Here is a 17,825-nt window from a genome sequence, read left to right as displayed (position 1 = left end):
TGTGTGTATGTATACATATATATATATATATATATATATACATACACACACACACACAAAAACAATCACAAAAATTATGAATTATTTATTTCAATAACTATTAACAACGAGTTTAAGTGTTTATTCTATGTTTATTCTATTTTAATTCAAAAACTAGCTACACTGCTTGGCATCCTACAGTTAGAATACTGAACTATATTTTTGGTGAATAGAATAGAATATATTCTGTGCAATACAGTAGCAGAACAATCTACACTATAAAATACAGTACAAACAATAAATAGTTATACAATATGGTACAAGAGGCAAAACCAAACCATATAATATAAGGAGAAGATGCACAGATGTGAACTTGGTATGCTGGGAAAAGAAGCAGCCTCAATAGAGCCTAATCTTGTACTGCCACTTTCTTCAAATCAGTTTTGTTGCATATATGCTGCAAATGTGGAGTAATTGTGTGGATACTTCAATCAAGATTGTTTAATGGAAGGAATATGTTTCCATGGTGATCAATTGTGTGGCTACTTAAAGAAACAACCATATTTAATTGAACCAATATGTTACTATGGCAATGAGAGCCTCAACAGATAGCTACTACTTTTAAAAATCAATTATAAATGATCAGATTCATAATTCAAACAATGTAATCTTGAATATTTGCTTATTTGGAGGAAATAAATATTGTAAGTGAGTCCTCTTCACATTTAACTCAGCTGCCAGATGCAGAGGCCTTCTTCTCAGCAGACTGTTCCGTCTTCTCAAATCTCATATTTCGTGCTCAGGTATTTACGCAGGTGACAGTGAGATGTGAGGACTGGATTACTCAGATCTGCGCTGCTTTTATGTGCTCTAAATGCCACATAGTGTAAGCATTTCACAGAGCGCTGACTCATTCCTATACTGAATGGGTCTGTTTACCCTGGAAACAATTTAGGATGAATCTCCTCACATAAAAAATAATCTGCTATTTAGTGGCAAACCTACATTTTGTGTGGAATACTGGAGGTCTTCAGTACAACTGACAGCTCTGAAAGGTATTGTGCTTCTCTCTGTCAGCATGTAATTACAAACAAAAACATGCATTTCCAAAAAATTCTGTTTACCCGCACCACTCGTCAACAGGAATATGAGATATGCCAGGGTTTTGGAAGCTATTTGAGATCTGAAAATGTTGTTGAATTAATTTGTCTTGTCTCTTTGTTTTAATATATGCTATGCTAAATTATAGTATGAAAATTTGAGTTGTATGTTCTCTTGTTTCTCTTGTTGTATTTTCTCTTTTTCTCTTTTCTCTTGTATTTGATCTTTATTTGATCAAAAATGCAGTAAAAGCAGTATTATGAAATATTATTACAATTTAAAAGAACTGTTTTCCATTTTAATTCATTTTCAAATGTAATTTATTCATGTGATGGCAAAACTGTATTTGCTGCTCAAGTAACATTTCTTATTATCAATGCTGAAAACAGTTGTACTGTTTAATATTTTTTGCAGTACAGTAATATAATACTGTACGTTAAAAGGTTTGTGGTAAGTAAGATTTAAAGATAAATAAATACTGCTTAAAATCAGCAAGGACGTATTAAATTGATCAAAAGTGACAATAAAGACATTTATAACCACAAAACATGACTATTTCAAATACGTGCTGTTCACTGAACTTTCTATTCATCAAAAAATGAGCAAGAACCGAATTAGCTTAGAATGATTTCTGAAGAATTATGTTACACTGATGGGAGTAATGGCTGCTGAAAATTCAGCTTTGCCATCACAGGAATAAATCACTTTTTACAATATATTCAAATAGAAAGCAGTTGCTTTAAATTAAAATATTTCAAAATACAGTAATTAAAAATTAAAAAAGGCAAAAATAAATGCAGCTTTGGTGAGCATAAGAGACTTCTTTCGAAAACATAAAAAAATTAATTATTCCAAACTTGACCAGTAGTATACTTGCTAGTGTATTGTTCAAAGTTAAATTAACCTTTAGCAGATACGTTAGCTGTTCCAATGGGAAATTTCTTGGGTCTTTTATCACTAATAAATAATTCCTTTTTGAGCAAGTTTTGCAGAACTTTGATCTGTTTCCCTCATTAATGATCCAGTCCACGGTTCCACATATTACAAGCAAGGGATTCTGAAATTGAAAAGTCAGAAGGTAAAGACTCTTGGAAACCTCTGTCTGACCTCTCTGCCATGCTTTTTTACTTCGTTAGCTTAAGGCCAACTCCTACATTTCAGCATTGAGCTGATGGAACGGGTTCAAAGGAGCATGCGAACAGAAAATTCTAATTTTTCCCAATTGTTGTGGCACCTTTAATTTCATTAGCTTTTCCCCATACCCCCGCAGGAGAGCTGAGTTTCTAGGGCAACAATCAGAGTAATAGTCTTGCCCATGCAATCTGCTAAAAGCCCCTGCGGCCCATGGGCCCAGGTGTACCTGGGGATTAGAACAAGGCGGGACAGGTGAACTCAGCATGGAATCGCTCACAAGTCATACTGATAACCACGCACCCATTATTATAGGGCCTTTCCATTGTTATCATACTGAGCTTATTAGTATGTTTTCTGTATGTTATACCAACCAACACCTACCCTTAAATCTAACCTACAGAGAATTTTTTGGCAATTTTAGATTTTAATTAAAATGTTACTTAGTCATTTTCCTCGTGGGGACCATTGGAAGGTTCGTGTCAGGTTTTACAATCCTTGTGGGAACAAAATGTTTAATATTGAGCTAATTATTGTCTATTTATTGTCTATACACTAACCCTACACCTACGTTTAAATGTAACCTATTTTTTGCATTTTTTATATTTTAATTCAAACATTATTCCCTTTATGTGGGAAGGTTGTAAAGGTATTCAGGTTTTACTTTCTTTATAGGGACGTTTGTTTCCCACAAATCTGACAAAACCTGAACCACACACACAAATAATGAGGTGAAAATAAACAATTTCCCAAACATTATACATACTAAACCATGAATACAGTAAAAATAAATATATTTTCATGTAAAAAAAAGTTACATGTTTTTCTAAAGTTTACATAAGGTTACATATTTGTCTTTATACATTACATACACATGAATACATACAGCCCTAATGTAATACCGTCATGGGAGCATGATGGTGTTACATGAGAACATGGATGCTACCATCCTAATCAAGCTTAATAGTATGATCAGAAGAAGAAAACATATCTTACTTGAAATCTATGGCATGACTTCCTTTCTGGCACAGCAGGGATAATTAGTCTGTGGTTTGGGTCAGCTTGATAATTCCTGAAAATAATTTTCTGTTATCCCACTCTATTACTTACAGACTATTTTTAGGGTTTTCCTTCATGAATTTAAGAGACAAGTTGTATGCTTTTCAAAATGTGATTTTTAATGTGAGCGGGGTTAGACATTTATTTAAGCATTTTTCTTATAATGACTATAATAGCATGTGCATGTTCTCATTGTCTCTCTTCAGTGAGCAGCATCATCTTCCATTATTCACCCTCTTTACCCCCACGCTTCCGTCACTCTCACTCCTTACCTAGTCTCACCTCACTGTTACACGGCTCATCATGAGTTACATTTCCAATTAATCTCAACATTATTCAGTCTGCAGCACGGCAAATCTTATCGCAATTGCCATCTGCACAGTAGCTGAAGATGTGTTTGAGATATGCATGGGAAGTAATGAAAGCAAACCGTGTTCCATTAGTAGGCTGCAAACTTATCTGAGCTGATGATACTGGCAGAGGATCAAATCGTTATGACAGTGTGCTCAGCTAGTGGCAGCGTCTTATGGACTGAATTAAAGACACAGCAAAGTAATTCTTTATGTCCATGCTCACAAATCTGCTATCATTATTAATTGATTCTTGAACAGGAGTATTAAAGCAATAGTTCACCCAAAATTGAAAATTTGCTGAAAATGACTCACCCTCAGGCCATCCAAGATGTAGATGAGTTTGTTTCTTCATCAGATTTGGAGAAATGGATCCTCTGCAGTGAATGGGTACCGTCAGAATGAGAGTTCAAACAGATGATAAAAATATCACAGAAATCCATAAGTAATCCACATGACTCCAATTCATCAATTAACGTCTTGTGAAGTGAAAAGCTGTGTGTTTGTAAGAAACAAATCCATCTTTAAGGTATTTTAACTTTAAGCCATTGCTTCTGGACAAAATATGATCTAGTCCATCCCCTGTTGTCCTCTAACATCAATATCCACTGACATTTGTTTAGAACTGTTTTAGACTGTTATCACTTGTAAAAGGTGCACATTTGTCTTATGATTCAGACGAGATTACTTTTTCATGAGAAACAGCATTATCATAGATAGAGGACTCACATTTTAGTTGGAAGCAATGCTTTGAAGTTAAAAAAGTCTTGATGGATTGAATAAACACTTCACAAGACATTAATTATTGGTCTGGAGTCATATGGATTACTTGTGGATTATTGTGATGTTTTTATCATCTGTTTGGAGTCTCATTCTGATGGCACCCATTCACTGCAGAGGAACCACTGTCGTGAGCAAGTGATGAAATGCAAAATTTCTCCAAATTTGTTCTGATGAAGAAACAAATTCATTTACATCTCGGATGGCTTCAGGGTGAATATATTTTTTAGTAAGTATTAATTTTTGGATGAACTATTCCCGTAATCATTCACTCTTTTAGTGCTTGACAAATCTTATTTATTGTATTTTATGACCAGACTAAACTCTGAATTCTGAAACACATACAGGTTCCAGGAAACTGAAGATGAAAGATGAGGGGAATCATCACTGGTCTGCTGGGATTATGAGCTTTCAAAGTCAGATTTGTGTTAAAGACTTCCAGACACAGTCATTTTAGCATGAACACTGTCTGACAGTTAACAAGACTTTCTTTTTACAACCACCACTTTTAGCATGTCTTCACAGGATGTATTTTTTTCTATTAGCTACTTTAGCAGGTGTAAATAGAGTGTATTTATAAACGTAAGAATTGAACCTAATATATGGGGAGAAAAAGTTGTAGTGCTGCACCTATAAACCATGTCAGAACTTTTTCGATTTGAGATCTGTAAACATTTACACTTTTTAACATTGACAAATCAGTCTAAACTCTCACTAAATATAAATTAAATGGTTGTTTACAGAGCATTTTCCCTGTCTGCTAAATGCAAATCAGGAACTGCTGCCCTTTCCAGACTCCAAAATGATGGTCCTCCTCCATCTGCATTACAAAAGATTCTGCTTCTTGTGGTAAGTAGACTGCGATTTGAATAACCTGTTTACATTTTAGTTCCTGCTTACACAATCAAAACGTGAGAGCTCTGACTGCAGCCTTCTGAAGGGTAACAATGAAACCAAATGGACACTGGACAATCAGCCCATATTCAGCATCTAAAATGACTCAAAAGCGCATGTAGAAACTGTCGCCCTCTTGTGGTGTTCCCAAAAACTCGTTCATTAATGCACTGAACGTGAATGAAACATGCTGGGAGGCATCACAGTAAATTGTGATTGTGTTACTAACACTACTAAAAACATTAACACATTCTAAACACCCTTCATCCAAATCACCCTTAATTAATCATAATAACAGAAGATCTTGATTAATTACATGGTAAAGGTCAAAGAACGCAGCTCACCTTTATTAGAAAAACGGTTACTTGAATAACTAAACAATTATGTTTTAATTATATTGTTAAAATATATAATACAACAACAAAAACAACAACAACAACAATAATAATAATACAATTCCTTGTAAAATTACAAAATCATTTTAATTTAGCTATAATTAAAAAATATATAAAATGGATATTGTTCCTCCCCGTGAACCCCCGAATCCGTCTCCGTGATTTCCGTGTTTCCCGTGTTTCCATTCACATCTCTATTCGCGTCTCTGCTAGCCAGCGCTCAGTGTGGGTCTGTGAAGGTTGATGATTGGTTGATGGGAGATGAGAGTCTGGAGGCTCGCGCTTCATACCCGTGTCCGTGTGTTTACATTCAGTACTCCAGACACAGAACAGCGGCAGCGTCAGGACTATGGCGCTCCACAGATAACAGCGGAGACCTGCGGACAACTTTTTCTACTCGTCCCAACAGGAATAAAGCTGTCAAGTACTTTTGTTTTCGATCCGTTCGCGGAAAATTCAGTTGTTTTCAAACAGTACCAGAGAAAACGCGTTCGCTGCTTCAGTGGAGTTGTGAATGAGATTAACTTTACGCAGGTTGTTGGGTATTTTGTGTCTCACTACGGAGGGAGACTGCAATGTGCCTGACTGAACATTTTCTGTAACTTTAATTCAAAATTTGTCGTTTCGTGATTTTGGGTTTTATTATAAACCACGGTGCATTCTTTTGTACGTTTGTGAAGTTTAAGGAGGAACCCGCCTCCACGTTTCACACTATATTTGAAGTATCCTTCTCAGAGGATTCAGCGAGAGTTCAGCCGACTGGAGCGAGAGCACCTGGGGGGCGTTTGGCAGTAGCGTGACCGAGTGAAGATGCTCTCAGCGTGGATACACCGCGACCAATCTCCCGCTTCCCTGCTCGGTTTAGTTCTACTCTGCGCAACCTTTGTGATCCACGCAGGTACGAGCCATTTTAATAAGAACATATTAATATGAATAGTGTACGTATTAAGAATAAAACACTTCCTTATACTTTCGGTCTGAAACATAGGGGAGAGCAGGAGTGGATTTTATCACGCACACTCACGTATACACACCCAAAACAGATAAGTTTAGTGATAATGAGGTCGTCGAGCAGGATTTGTGTTTCTCAACATTTGTCGACTATCAAGTGATGCCTTTTGATTTTTTTATATTCATCAGCATGTGACTCACTGGCCGTTTATAAAGAAAGCAAGCTACTTTTTCTGGCCTACTTTTTTTTAAATTGCATAGAAGCTCCTGCAACCTTTTACAAGAGACAGAAGCATTAATAGAGGGATTATGGGGGAAAATCTATTGAATAATGTTTTTGTTGATCCACTTTACTAAATGTCTCCATGCATTATCACTGAAATATAACAGGTGGCACTGTTAATTTCAAATATTAAACACTGTATAAAACCCTATCTATCTATCTATCTATCTATCTATCTATGCAGTGAGATAGATAACTAAGAACCAGATGAAGGGATGTGACTGCTGCATGTGCACTCATCCCCCCCTCTCTCTCTCTCTCTCTCTGCCTTCAGAGAGGAATATTCTGTTGATCTCCTCTCTTTCTGCTTGCCATGCTGAGCTTCCAAGCAGCGGATAAAAAGCAGAACCCCTGGTGTTCTTGGAGTAATTAAGGTTTAGCTCAATGCCTTCCTGGCTCCTGAAAGACAGAAAAAATAAACCTCGTAAAAAAGGAAACAACATCTGAGGGACAGCAGAGATAGTGAGTTCTGAATTAAAGTGTGTTGCTTTGAAATGTCTTCCTCTCTGTTATTTTACTTTTCCGATTGATGTAGTTTAGGGTTATGTTCAGCACATGCTCTTGATTAAGTGGTGGTGGAAGTTCCTCTGAAGATGTTTTTAAAGCTTAATTTTGTGTAGTAATGAATTTTGCTGAAAGTAGCTTAATTTTGTTTTCATTTGTAATCGGTAATGTGGTCTGCAAGTTCAAACTGTTTAAGTACTTTTTACAGAAGAATTTGTAAAAAACAATGTTGAATTGGCAGCAATGATCATATAGCAATTCCTCTGAAAAGTACCTAATAAAAATAACCAAACCATTCACTGACATATTTGACAAGTTCTGGATATTATTTACCATACAAAGGAGAAATATTCATGAGTAGATCATGTTGTGATGTGTTATTGTTTCTGTATGAAGGCTAGCCTACCTTCTGTCTGACCTTAGAAGTGACGGGAAGCAATGAAGCGTCAAAGAAATCTCTCTCCCTCTCTGCGCTCTGGCCACATATGTAATCAGATTGACACAGAATTGCACATTCAAAGGGTTTAGCTGATTGGTTTTCCAACGGGAAAGAGAAATCGGAAAGAAAAAGGACAGGTTGATTTAACTTCAGATTTGGAGACGGATGTGAACTGAAGTTTAAGTGTCCTTGCCCTTGATCAGAGACAATGTAGAAAACATGCTTATTTCGACCTCAGGTTTTTGATAAAGACAAGATCGGGGCTAGTTGTCACACAGGGAAGTTGTCTAAAAATTGTTTTAACTGAAAAGGTGAGAACTGTGTTTTGAGGATATGTATAGGAACAAGTTGTTTAAATGTTATAAATTAATAAAACCTATATTCACAGTATTCATCGTTTTTCTAGATTTTTGCTGTTTCATGAATTTGTTTTATAATTGATTTCCTGTAAAAAATTTGCTGAACAGCCTGTAATAGATTGTTGTGACAACTTACCCCATCATACTGTAGTGAGACAACATGCCATGTTATTGGATTTGTGTTTAGCAAACTAATTTTTTCCTCTGGGCAATAACAGTGAAAATATTCAGTTGCTTTTTTGTAGTCAAGAAATAACTAGATAAACCCACTCAAAGAATTATTCACTGTAGTGTAAAAAAAGTGACAACTTGCCCCGAGCTCACCTATTCAGTATGTGAGAAACTCCTTCTGCATACATGAACCGTCTAGATTTTACAGACAGAAGTACTTCCTTCAGAAGCCTGTCTCTCGTTGAGATGGAGATGCCAGTGCATATTTCATATCATCCATAAAACATCAGAGTCAAGATGGATAACGTTTATCTTCTCTCTCATTCTGTCCATTCCTGTATTCTTCCTCTCCCCCTCCTGTCTGTCTGTATTGTGGATGTGCTGAGCTCAGATTTCCTGTATGGTACAGCTCTCTCAGTGTTGACATACACATTAATTACCCAGACTGCCAGGAACCCACTTCTGGCTCCTTTGCCCCATCAGCTTTTCTCCTCCCTGTTTGTGTGTCTGTATGCATGTGTGTTTGTTTGGCAGAACGTCCCTGTATACACGCTTGAGCTGGATCGAGGCGGCAGACTTGTGCTGTTGTATACGCAATGGAGTCACACTGTCTGGATTTTCGCGCACGGGTGCGTGTTTTGGGAGTTGGAGAAGATAACACACCCGAGACTGCTCTGAATAAGACCTAAACTTTTGATTCGTATTGTTTGGACAGTTTCAAGAGGATTAAGTTCAGGCCTAGTGACCAGCGCTGCTGGTGGAAAAGTGGGCGGGTGTAGGTCAAGCTGAAGTGCCTAAGGTCAAGATGGTGTAGGGAGGTGTCCTCTTGCTTGCCCATCATGTTCAGAGAGCATAACATGTCGGATCCTCCCAGTCAAGACTGCCGGAATTCTCCGCCGGTAGTCCAGGGCGTGGGGGTATAATTGGTTATCTCTGAGAATAGGTCAACTGTGGTTGAGTTTGCTTGCTGTGAATGGTAAGATAGATTCACGTTGTGAAATTCAGTTATGAAAAAGGCAAAGAGAAGAAAACTTAGGTAGGAAGAGAACCAGTAAGGCTTGTAATTAGGTCTAGAGGAAGGGAAATGCGAAGGAAGGAATGCATGGATCGGTGAGAGGTCTGGCAGAGATCTGCACCACCAGTCTTGTGGTGTGCATTAGCTTTATGGCCGCTGTGGGAGGCAGTGAGAGGGGTGAGGAGAGGGCACTGGAGGAGATCGCTGGTTTTCCACTCACCCCCATACTGTATTATTCATCAGTGTAAAGTGGACCTCTTTAATATTTTAAAGCAGTTTATGGTTGTGTGTGTGATCTGTTTATGATGCAATGGATTTCTGAAGTGGTGTTGGACATGTGTCGTCTGTGCAGGCAGGTGTGAGAGTGGCGGTACAGAAACTTGTTGAGGGTTGTTAGTAGCACTTCATTATCGCCTGACTGAATTACATGCTGAATTGTCAGATTATTATTATTATTTTTTTAAAACATTTATATCAGTCGGTATTTGATATACACTAACTTTTATTCAGCAAGGGTGCATTACATTTATCAGAAGTGACAGTAAAGGCATTTATAATGTTACAAAACATATTAAGCCGCACAACTGTTTTGAACATGGCTAATCATAAGAAATGTTTCTTGAGCACCAAATATGATATTAGAATGATTTCTGAAGAATCATGTAACACTGAAAACTGGAGTAATGGCTGCTGAAGATTCAGCATTGCCATCATAGGAATAAATAACTTTTTGCATTTGTTTATATATTTGAAAAATAGAAAACTGTTATTTTACATGGTAATAATATTTCACAATATTATGTTTTTTTAATAAATAAATGCAGCCTTGGTGTGCATAAGAGACTTTTCTCGAAAAAATCTTACTGACCTCAAACTTATGTGTATGTGTATGTGTGTGTATATATATATAGTGTTATATTTAAATTTCGCAAAGAAACGTGGAGCATTTTGTCCAAGCAATAATAAAAGGACACATTTAATTTATAATTTGTCTTAAATCTCATTTTGTTAAAACAAATGTGAATCGAATCGTGAAATCAAAATCGTGAATCGAATCGAATCGTGAGTTGTGAATCTTTACATCCCTAATATATTTATATTATATTATATTATATTATATTATATTATATTATATAATAGTGTATATTGCCTCATATATAATTGTGTATTTTCATACCTTCCTATTTTTTACATTTTGATAAACTTTGCCATTCTTGTAGTTAATCTTTAAAAACACAGATAGTGTAATCTTTATTTTTTTCCAAATGTATTTTGATTATTTACTCCTAGGGAAATAGATAGAGTGAGTGTATTTTGTTGTTTATCTACCTTAACATGAAAATAGTTGTTGTTCATTTTTTTTATGTGGATATGTGTGTGTGAAGCATGGAGTGCAGCTGTATTCATACTTAAAGTCACCATGAAATCAAAATTGAAAATTCTTATTTTTTAATGGAATACTGTAGTGTTTATTATAAATAATTTATCCGTGCACTTCATTATTTTTTTTTAAATTCATGTGCCCTCGTAATCTTAAATCAAAAACGTGGACATCGCAAACTAATTTTTTACATGAATATGACTTAACCTGATGGAGGACGCGCTCAGTCATTCAGGCAGTCTAGTCATTAGGCATGTTTTGTGCCGTTGATCGTCGTCGTCTTCCTTAATAAATAAAACATTTATTCATACTTGGGTGTCAGCTGTGAATCCACTGGAGAGAAATCCCCCACCACTAACTGCAAACTGGCATTCAGATCTGCCTCCATTTTGTTAGCAACGCCCCAGCTTCCAACGATCCAATCAATTCCCGAAGGACGAAATCAAGTCCCGCCCTCTCATTTCAGATGCCGTTTCACTCGTATATACGTCACAGTAGAGAAGAAAAGACAATCGCAACTTCCGTTTCATGCCGACTTTAAGAGTAAAAAGCAGAGATAAAGAAAAAGCCTGAGAAATATATCTTCGAGAGATGTAGATAGATGGAGCACAGGGATTGCCTTTTAAATAGACTTTATTAAAAAAAGAGAGTGAGAGTGGAAAGTCAGGAGTCAGAAGCATTGGCATTCAAGCATCATTAAGTCCCTGGCACAGTCTGAGAGAAGAAGACAGCGACAGGGCGAGAGAAGGAGGGAGAGTGAGGGACAGCGACAGAGAGGAGCAAGTGATGAGCAGATCGTTGAGTGGAGATGTTTTTATTAAGGTTCTTATCGATGCCTAGAGCTCTCTATATTAATGGTGGACATTTTTAATGCTTTGACAATACTGTGCATGTACACTATCATAAATCTGGAACAAACAGGAAAGAGAGTGTGTAGGAGCGGAAGGAAAAGGACACTAGGTTAAAAAGATTTATTACCCGGCTCTCTGTAATACTTGCGTCTGATTGGTCCATTGCTATATTCAGCGGTTTTGTATTTATGTATAATGAGGATTAAATTATTCATTTCACTGTTGTTCATGCAACATAGCATCCTACTTTCATGTCTGCCATTACACTCTGCTGTCGTTGTCTTTTAATGCCAGAATAGCTGACTATAGTAAAAATGACTTTGGCAAACTTTTAGCATATATATGGTGGGCATAAATTCTCTGCTAGATGCTAAGCTCAGAAGAAAATAGAAAGAAGTAGAAAATACTGTTTATAAAAAAACACATAGCTGAATAAGAGAGAATTTAAAATTAAGAAGGAATTTGTTTTGGCTAACTAGTCCAAATTGCAGATTAATAATAATATGCAGTTGAATTTTCTTATAGTGTTCATCTTGCTGCTAGGCTGATTGTTTTTTTTGTTTTTTTTTAACTTTATAATGTACTAGATGCTTTATTCTCATTTAAGTTAATATTTAATTTCAGCTCAAATCAATATTTAATATGGGTGTATTTGTTTATTTATTTATTTGGTAAGTAGTCTTGCAATTAAGCTTTGTACTTCCTTACGAAAAATAACCATGGTTTTATTACAGTAAAAGTGTATCTTTTTTTTTGGCCGATTGATTGCCACAGTTTTACTACACATACTATGGTAAGTGTCACATATGTGGTTACCATGGTTTAACTACAATAGCCATCATGGTATTTTTTGTTTTATTTGTAGTGAAACCATGGTTAATTTTCATAAGGGCTGTAAGATGCCATTATCGCAAAATAAACATCTTCAGCTTCACATCAGAGTCTGATCATCCTGTCTGGGTTTATTTTGCAGTAACAAACAGCTGATCTTGCAAAGTACTTGTTGGACTTGCAGTAGTAGCAGAAAGACTGACTTCAAGGATACATGAACAAGAAGAACAGAGAATCTGTTCAGAGAGTGTTGAGGGGAACATTGTGTGTAAAGTGATGGGTGGATGATGGGAAAGCAAAGAAAAAGGCTTTAATGAAGTCAAAGCGAGGAGTGGATAGTTGAATGAGAATACAAGAGAGACAGACTCTTCACCCCACCCGGGTTTACAGCAGCTGGGTGGTGGTGGTGGGTCGGAGGGGCGGAGAGTGACAGGGTCCATAGAAGAATGACTCGGTGGGGTGGCTTTGTGCCAGGTTGAATAGAGAACTGAATGGGGCTCTTTTCTGCCACCGTGTGTGGCGTGTTTGTGGGGTGAAGGGCGATGGGGAGGAGGGGTCAGCGTACTCGCAACTCCTTTAGGCAGTGAGAGAGTGACTGACGGTGTATGTTTGTGTTTCCTGTCTCGGCTTTCCATTCATAGTCACACTTCTTATTCAGTCCTCACGAGCAATGAGCCGACATGTTTGAGTTGAAATTCGTAGGGATTTACTGTACATATGACCAAGTCTTTTATCTTTTCTTCTTGTTAACGCCAGCCTATCGACTCCAAGCTTCACACTTCCCTTCTAGTTAAACGCCTGAATATTTCACAATGAGCCAGACCTGCAGCCGAGGCTCATGCCAAGCCAATAGTGTTTTTGGCGGACAGCCTTTCCCCAGGCTGCTGTGTCTGGCAAGGTCCAGCAATTGCTGCATACAGTAGCATCCATTCCAAACCCAACTGCATGACAGACATCTAGGAGCGTCAGTCGCTCACTCTTAGGGTTCGCTTTGAGTTGTGCTGGCTAGAGGAACGATACTCCTCGTTTTGATTGATAGATGGAGTCTTTTCTGAGTCAGACTGGCAAACCGACGGCTTGCATCAGGATCTTTAAAGTAATATGTGAAAGTTAAAAGAGTTATAAAAATCAGGAGTGAAGAGCCTTCAGCTCAGACCCCCTGATGGTGCTGGTGGGGGTTTGGGTAGCATGTCAGATTCCTTTCGGCAGGGGTCTGCAAGCGGTGGTGCCAGAGCCACATGAATAGGTCTCCTGCGATCCACCTGCCTTTGTGCTTTCTGCCTTGAAAGAGAGACTTTCTGAGGCCATGGAGATTTCCCTCATCTTCTTAGCCTTCAAAGGAAGTTCAACCCAGTTCATGCCTGAAGATTAGACCACAGCCAATCTGTGGTTTATGCCCAAGTGTGACGGTATGGTTTTGTTTCTGTAACTCATACAGAGGCGAAAATATAGCATCTCTTTCCAATATTTGATTGTTTTTGTTGTCAAACACCTTTCTCTTGTTCTTTTAAGTAGTTCATTCATCTCCAAACCACTCCCTTATGTGCTCCCATTCTTTCTGTCTCTTTTATTGTGATGGGGTTTGTGGCGTTCCCTTTTCGAAAGCCGGTGTGGAGAATGCTATCTCTTAGTTTAACGCCTATTAAGACTCCCACTCTCTTCTCAGGGGTAGAGGAATATGGGGAACTGAGGATCTCTTGGGGGGTTTTATTAGGGTTCTGCCGTGGTTTGCATGCTACAGGGGGCCTCTTGGGAGGGATGTGGCTTGTCTTACCAGAGAACACACACATGCTTGCTCACCGGCTGGTTTTCAATGTCGAAGTGTTAGTACCGTTGTTTTGTTTTGATCTCTCCCCTGCGTGTCCGCGTTCTTCACTTCTGAGCATGCATGCGCAACACCGACGTCCTATGTCATCCGCCCGGAGCTGCTTCCGTGTACAACAGTGAGTGCAAGCTAGATTAAATTGATTATTACGTTTTAAATATGGTTATTTTTCTTACAAAAACGCATCGATTCGCTACAGGAGGCCTTTGTTCACCCCCCGCAGCGTGTGAGGCATGTTTTATTATGGATTGATGCACTTTATTTCACTTCTTTTGGACTGATGAACTGCAACACCTCGCTGACTATCATTAAACAGCTTGGAAGATCAAAGACAATTTTTAATATAACTCCGACTGGATTCGTCTGAAAGAAAAAAGTCATATACACCTAGGATGCCTTGAGGGTGAGTAATTCATGTGCTAATTTTCATTTTTGGGTGAACTAACCCTTTAAAATGAATGTCAGTATTTGATAGTTTACTACATTATTGCAGCATTTAAAACTGAATTTTTTATTTTTTATTTTAAAATTTTAATTTAAAATTATTAAAGAATTCAATCATGAAACATAAAAGATCTCTAATAAGTAATGATGCACAGAAAATAAAATTCTGTTTAAAATAATCTGATAATTCTACCAATAAACAGATAATTATTTTCAAGTTATGACAGAAACCTGATAAATGGCTAATATTAATATCTTGATAAAATTAATGGCCAAATAAATAAAGATGCTACAATTACAACATTATAACATATTAGGGGTGTCCCCAACTAAGGATTTTCATAGTCGAATCGGAATTTTCGAATCTTGCCGATAGTCGACTAATAGTCTAATCATATGTTTGAGGGCGGGGCGCAAAATACATTACCAAGAGTCAAGTCAGACATTCGACAGTCATAATTACTGACGTTAACACTAGGGCTGGCGCGATTCGTCGATTCTATTCGACTATTCGATTTTTTTAAATCCTCGACTTCATTTTGCCTGCGTCGCCTAACTGGCAAAATACCGGAAGTGCCGCATTTCACGGACGAGAATTCATAAAACACATTATTAGACCGTTTTCCAAGGCCTCATGATATATTAAACCCGTTTAAAAATCATAATTAAGCATAACTGTGATTCCACAAACGCTACGATTTAATTAAATAATTATATGTGATGCAGTTATAGGCGTGTAGGTTATGTACGTGCGTCTCACAGCGGCTCCGTTCACAGTAAATGCTGTTCCACAGGAACTGTTATCATTTACATGTGTGGAGCGGCTCCAACTCCATCTGTGCATGTTGTTGTGAGTTTGGGTTTATTAGGAATGGCAAAGTTGCAAGTTTAATAAAATGTTCTTTAAAATTGTTGATTTTTTGTGGGAAATTAATCGTTTAGATTAACCGATTAATTGATAAATTAGTCGATAGTTTAATCGAAATAAAAATAGTCGTTTGTGGCAGCCCTAGTTAACACACGGGGAAAATGTGTAATGGACGCCTTGCAGATACAAAAATGATGTTTTATGTTTTGATTAAAAGATAGTTAACATTAAACGTCAGCGAAACGTTTATATTAAATGAGTGCTCTCATTATAACGTTATGTATATGACAGTAGTTATTAATGTTCTTCATTTCTGTTTTGAGCTGCGCGCTGAAGATGACCAGTAGAATGATACATTTGATAGCAGGTTTTTAATCAATGGGATTTAACTCATCATTTATCTCATATAGAATATGCTTTGTTATTTATACAACATAATGTTTATATTACGACTTACGACATGAACGTGTCTGCGCGTCTCTGAATGAACTCCTTTTGTGGATGCTTTTTTCACACAACAACATGCAGAAACACGGCAACTATACTCTAAAAATTCACAGCGTTTTATTATAATGGTTTTCTCATTATAATTTTATGTATATGAGAGTCCCAGTCATAGTTATTAATATTCCGTATTATTTTTTGTCCTGCTCGCGCTGAAGAGATAATCACCGTAGTACTACAGTGAAGCGCTTTACTGCAGCGCAACTCAACCAAATGCATCTTATACAAGATAAATAATATATACTAAATAATATATACACGATATATAAACCGGCTGAAATGTTTTGAAATCACTTGTACCCTACCTGATCGAAAAAATCCAGTCTTTCACTCTACCTGTTTCAGTTTGAGTCTTGTTAAAGATTTAAATCCCTGCCGCCAAGATGCTTCTCTGTCGGTCACGGATTATGGAAAGTGAAACTTAAATCTATAGGGGTGGTTGGATTTATTCACGCACGTTAAAGTATTTATTTAAAGCTTCTTTCTTTTCAGATTTTTATTTGCAGCATTATCTTAATAGGCTGTATATTAACTTATTGGGAGAAAACCGGTAGTTCTATGTGAAATCAGACATTGAGCACCCCCTTTTAGGCAAATGGCATGATCATAACACCCCGCGAATATTCGACTTTGAGATTGGTAGTCGAATCAGGCTCCTCCTATCGAATCTTCGACTATTTGGGGTCACCCCTATAACATACAGTATGAAAAATTAGATTTTTATTATGACATTTTCTGATGATTACATTTAACTGTGTTATTAAATTATTAGTGTTTTTAAAGATGAACTTTAAGTAAGAGTTAGATGATGGCAAATGTAAAAACAGGGGAAATGAGCATTAACAATTAAATATCCATTAGCTAGCAGCCAATAACAATAAATTAAAAAATGACATTGGCTGTTTTGAGAATTAATTTTGTTTCTTGCACTGAAGATGACCCAATAAGTTTGTCTTTTACTACAGAATGAGAGAGCCGAAATCAGTTACACTTCATAAGATTCTCATTCTTTCTATAGCAGCAAAAAACAGTCGGTCTCAATTAGGGATGCAACGATACCATTTTTTCAGAAAATACTATTATAAACTAGGTTAGTGGATAATTCAGCAGCAAAAGTTATTCTAGAAAAATCATGGGTGCACAATAATTTTATAAAAACATTAAACTAAACATTTAGTGAAACAACATTATTTAGTGGGAAACAAATACAAGTTATTAAGTGTAGGACTAAACCTGGTAAAATGTTACACATTGCTCGTTGTATTGTTGTAAAATACATTCATGAAAACAAGTAGCCTAAATATATATATATATATATATATATAAGCAACATATGATAGATAGAACAGAACAAAAAAGACTATTGATAATCTTTCATTGCGCAAAAGTATAATACGAAAGGGTATGGCTCCAATACAGAGCTGCACGAAGCGCTTATGAGCATTCCGTGCGCAGAATGATGCGCTTGAAGCAACACGGACTCGCAGCGCTCCGCATAAAAAAAGGGAAGAGATATTGCTGCGTAGTGTATTATATCTGTGCAATATTTTATTGAGCCTTTTCTTTTAACAGTTTTAAATCTCAGTTATTGTGCGCTCTTGAAGAGAGTTTCATCGTCTTGACTGTAGTAACCGAACGCGACACACAGTTTGAATGCTGAATGGAGGATGACAGACAGACGCAGCGGAGAGAAGAGTTTACGTGAACTTG

At 37.0% G+C, this 17,825-nt stretch overlaps 1 protein-coding gene across 2 annotated transcripts in view; it reads left to right on the top strand.

The window, feature by feature from the left end:
- The first annotated feature begins 5,920 nt into the window (after positions 1–5,920).
- LOC107707543 (netrin receptor UNC5B-a-like) overlaps positions 5,921–17,825 on the top strand; it is a 90,142-nt gene continuing 78,237 nt past the window's right edge. For both annotated transcript variants that reach the window (XM_016511617.1, XM_016511610.1), the window contains exon 1: positions 5,921–6,587. In XM_016511617.1, coding sequence (XP_016367103.1) covers positions 6,500–6,587 — 88 coding nt within the window. In that variant the 5' untranslated portion in view covers positions 5,921–6,499. The remainder of the gene's footprint in view (positions 6,588–17,825) is intronic.

This window comes from Sinocyclocheilus rhinocerous, unplaced genomic scaffold (genome assembly GCF_001515625.1).
Source record: "Sinocyclocheilus rhinocerous isolate Xijiao unplaced genomic scaffold, SAMN03320098_v1.1 scaffold1243, whole genome shotgun sequence".
In the NCBI taxonomy this organism is placed as follows: Eukaryota; Metazoa; Chordata; class Actinopteri; order Cypriniformes; family Cyprinidae; genus Sinocyclocheilus; species Sinocyclocheilus rhinocerous.
Note: the sequence above shows the minus strand (reverse complement) of the source record. Positions and strands in the feature narration are given on the sequence as shown.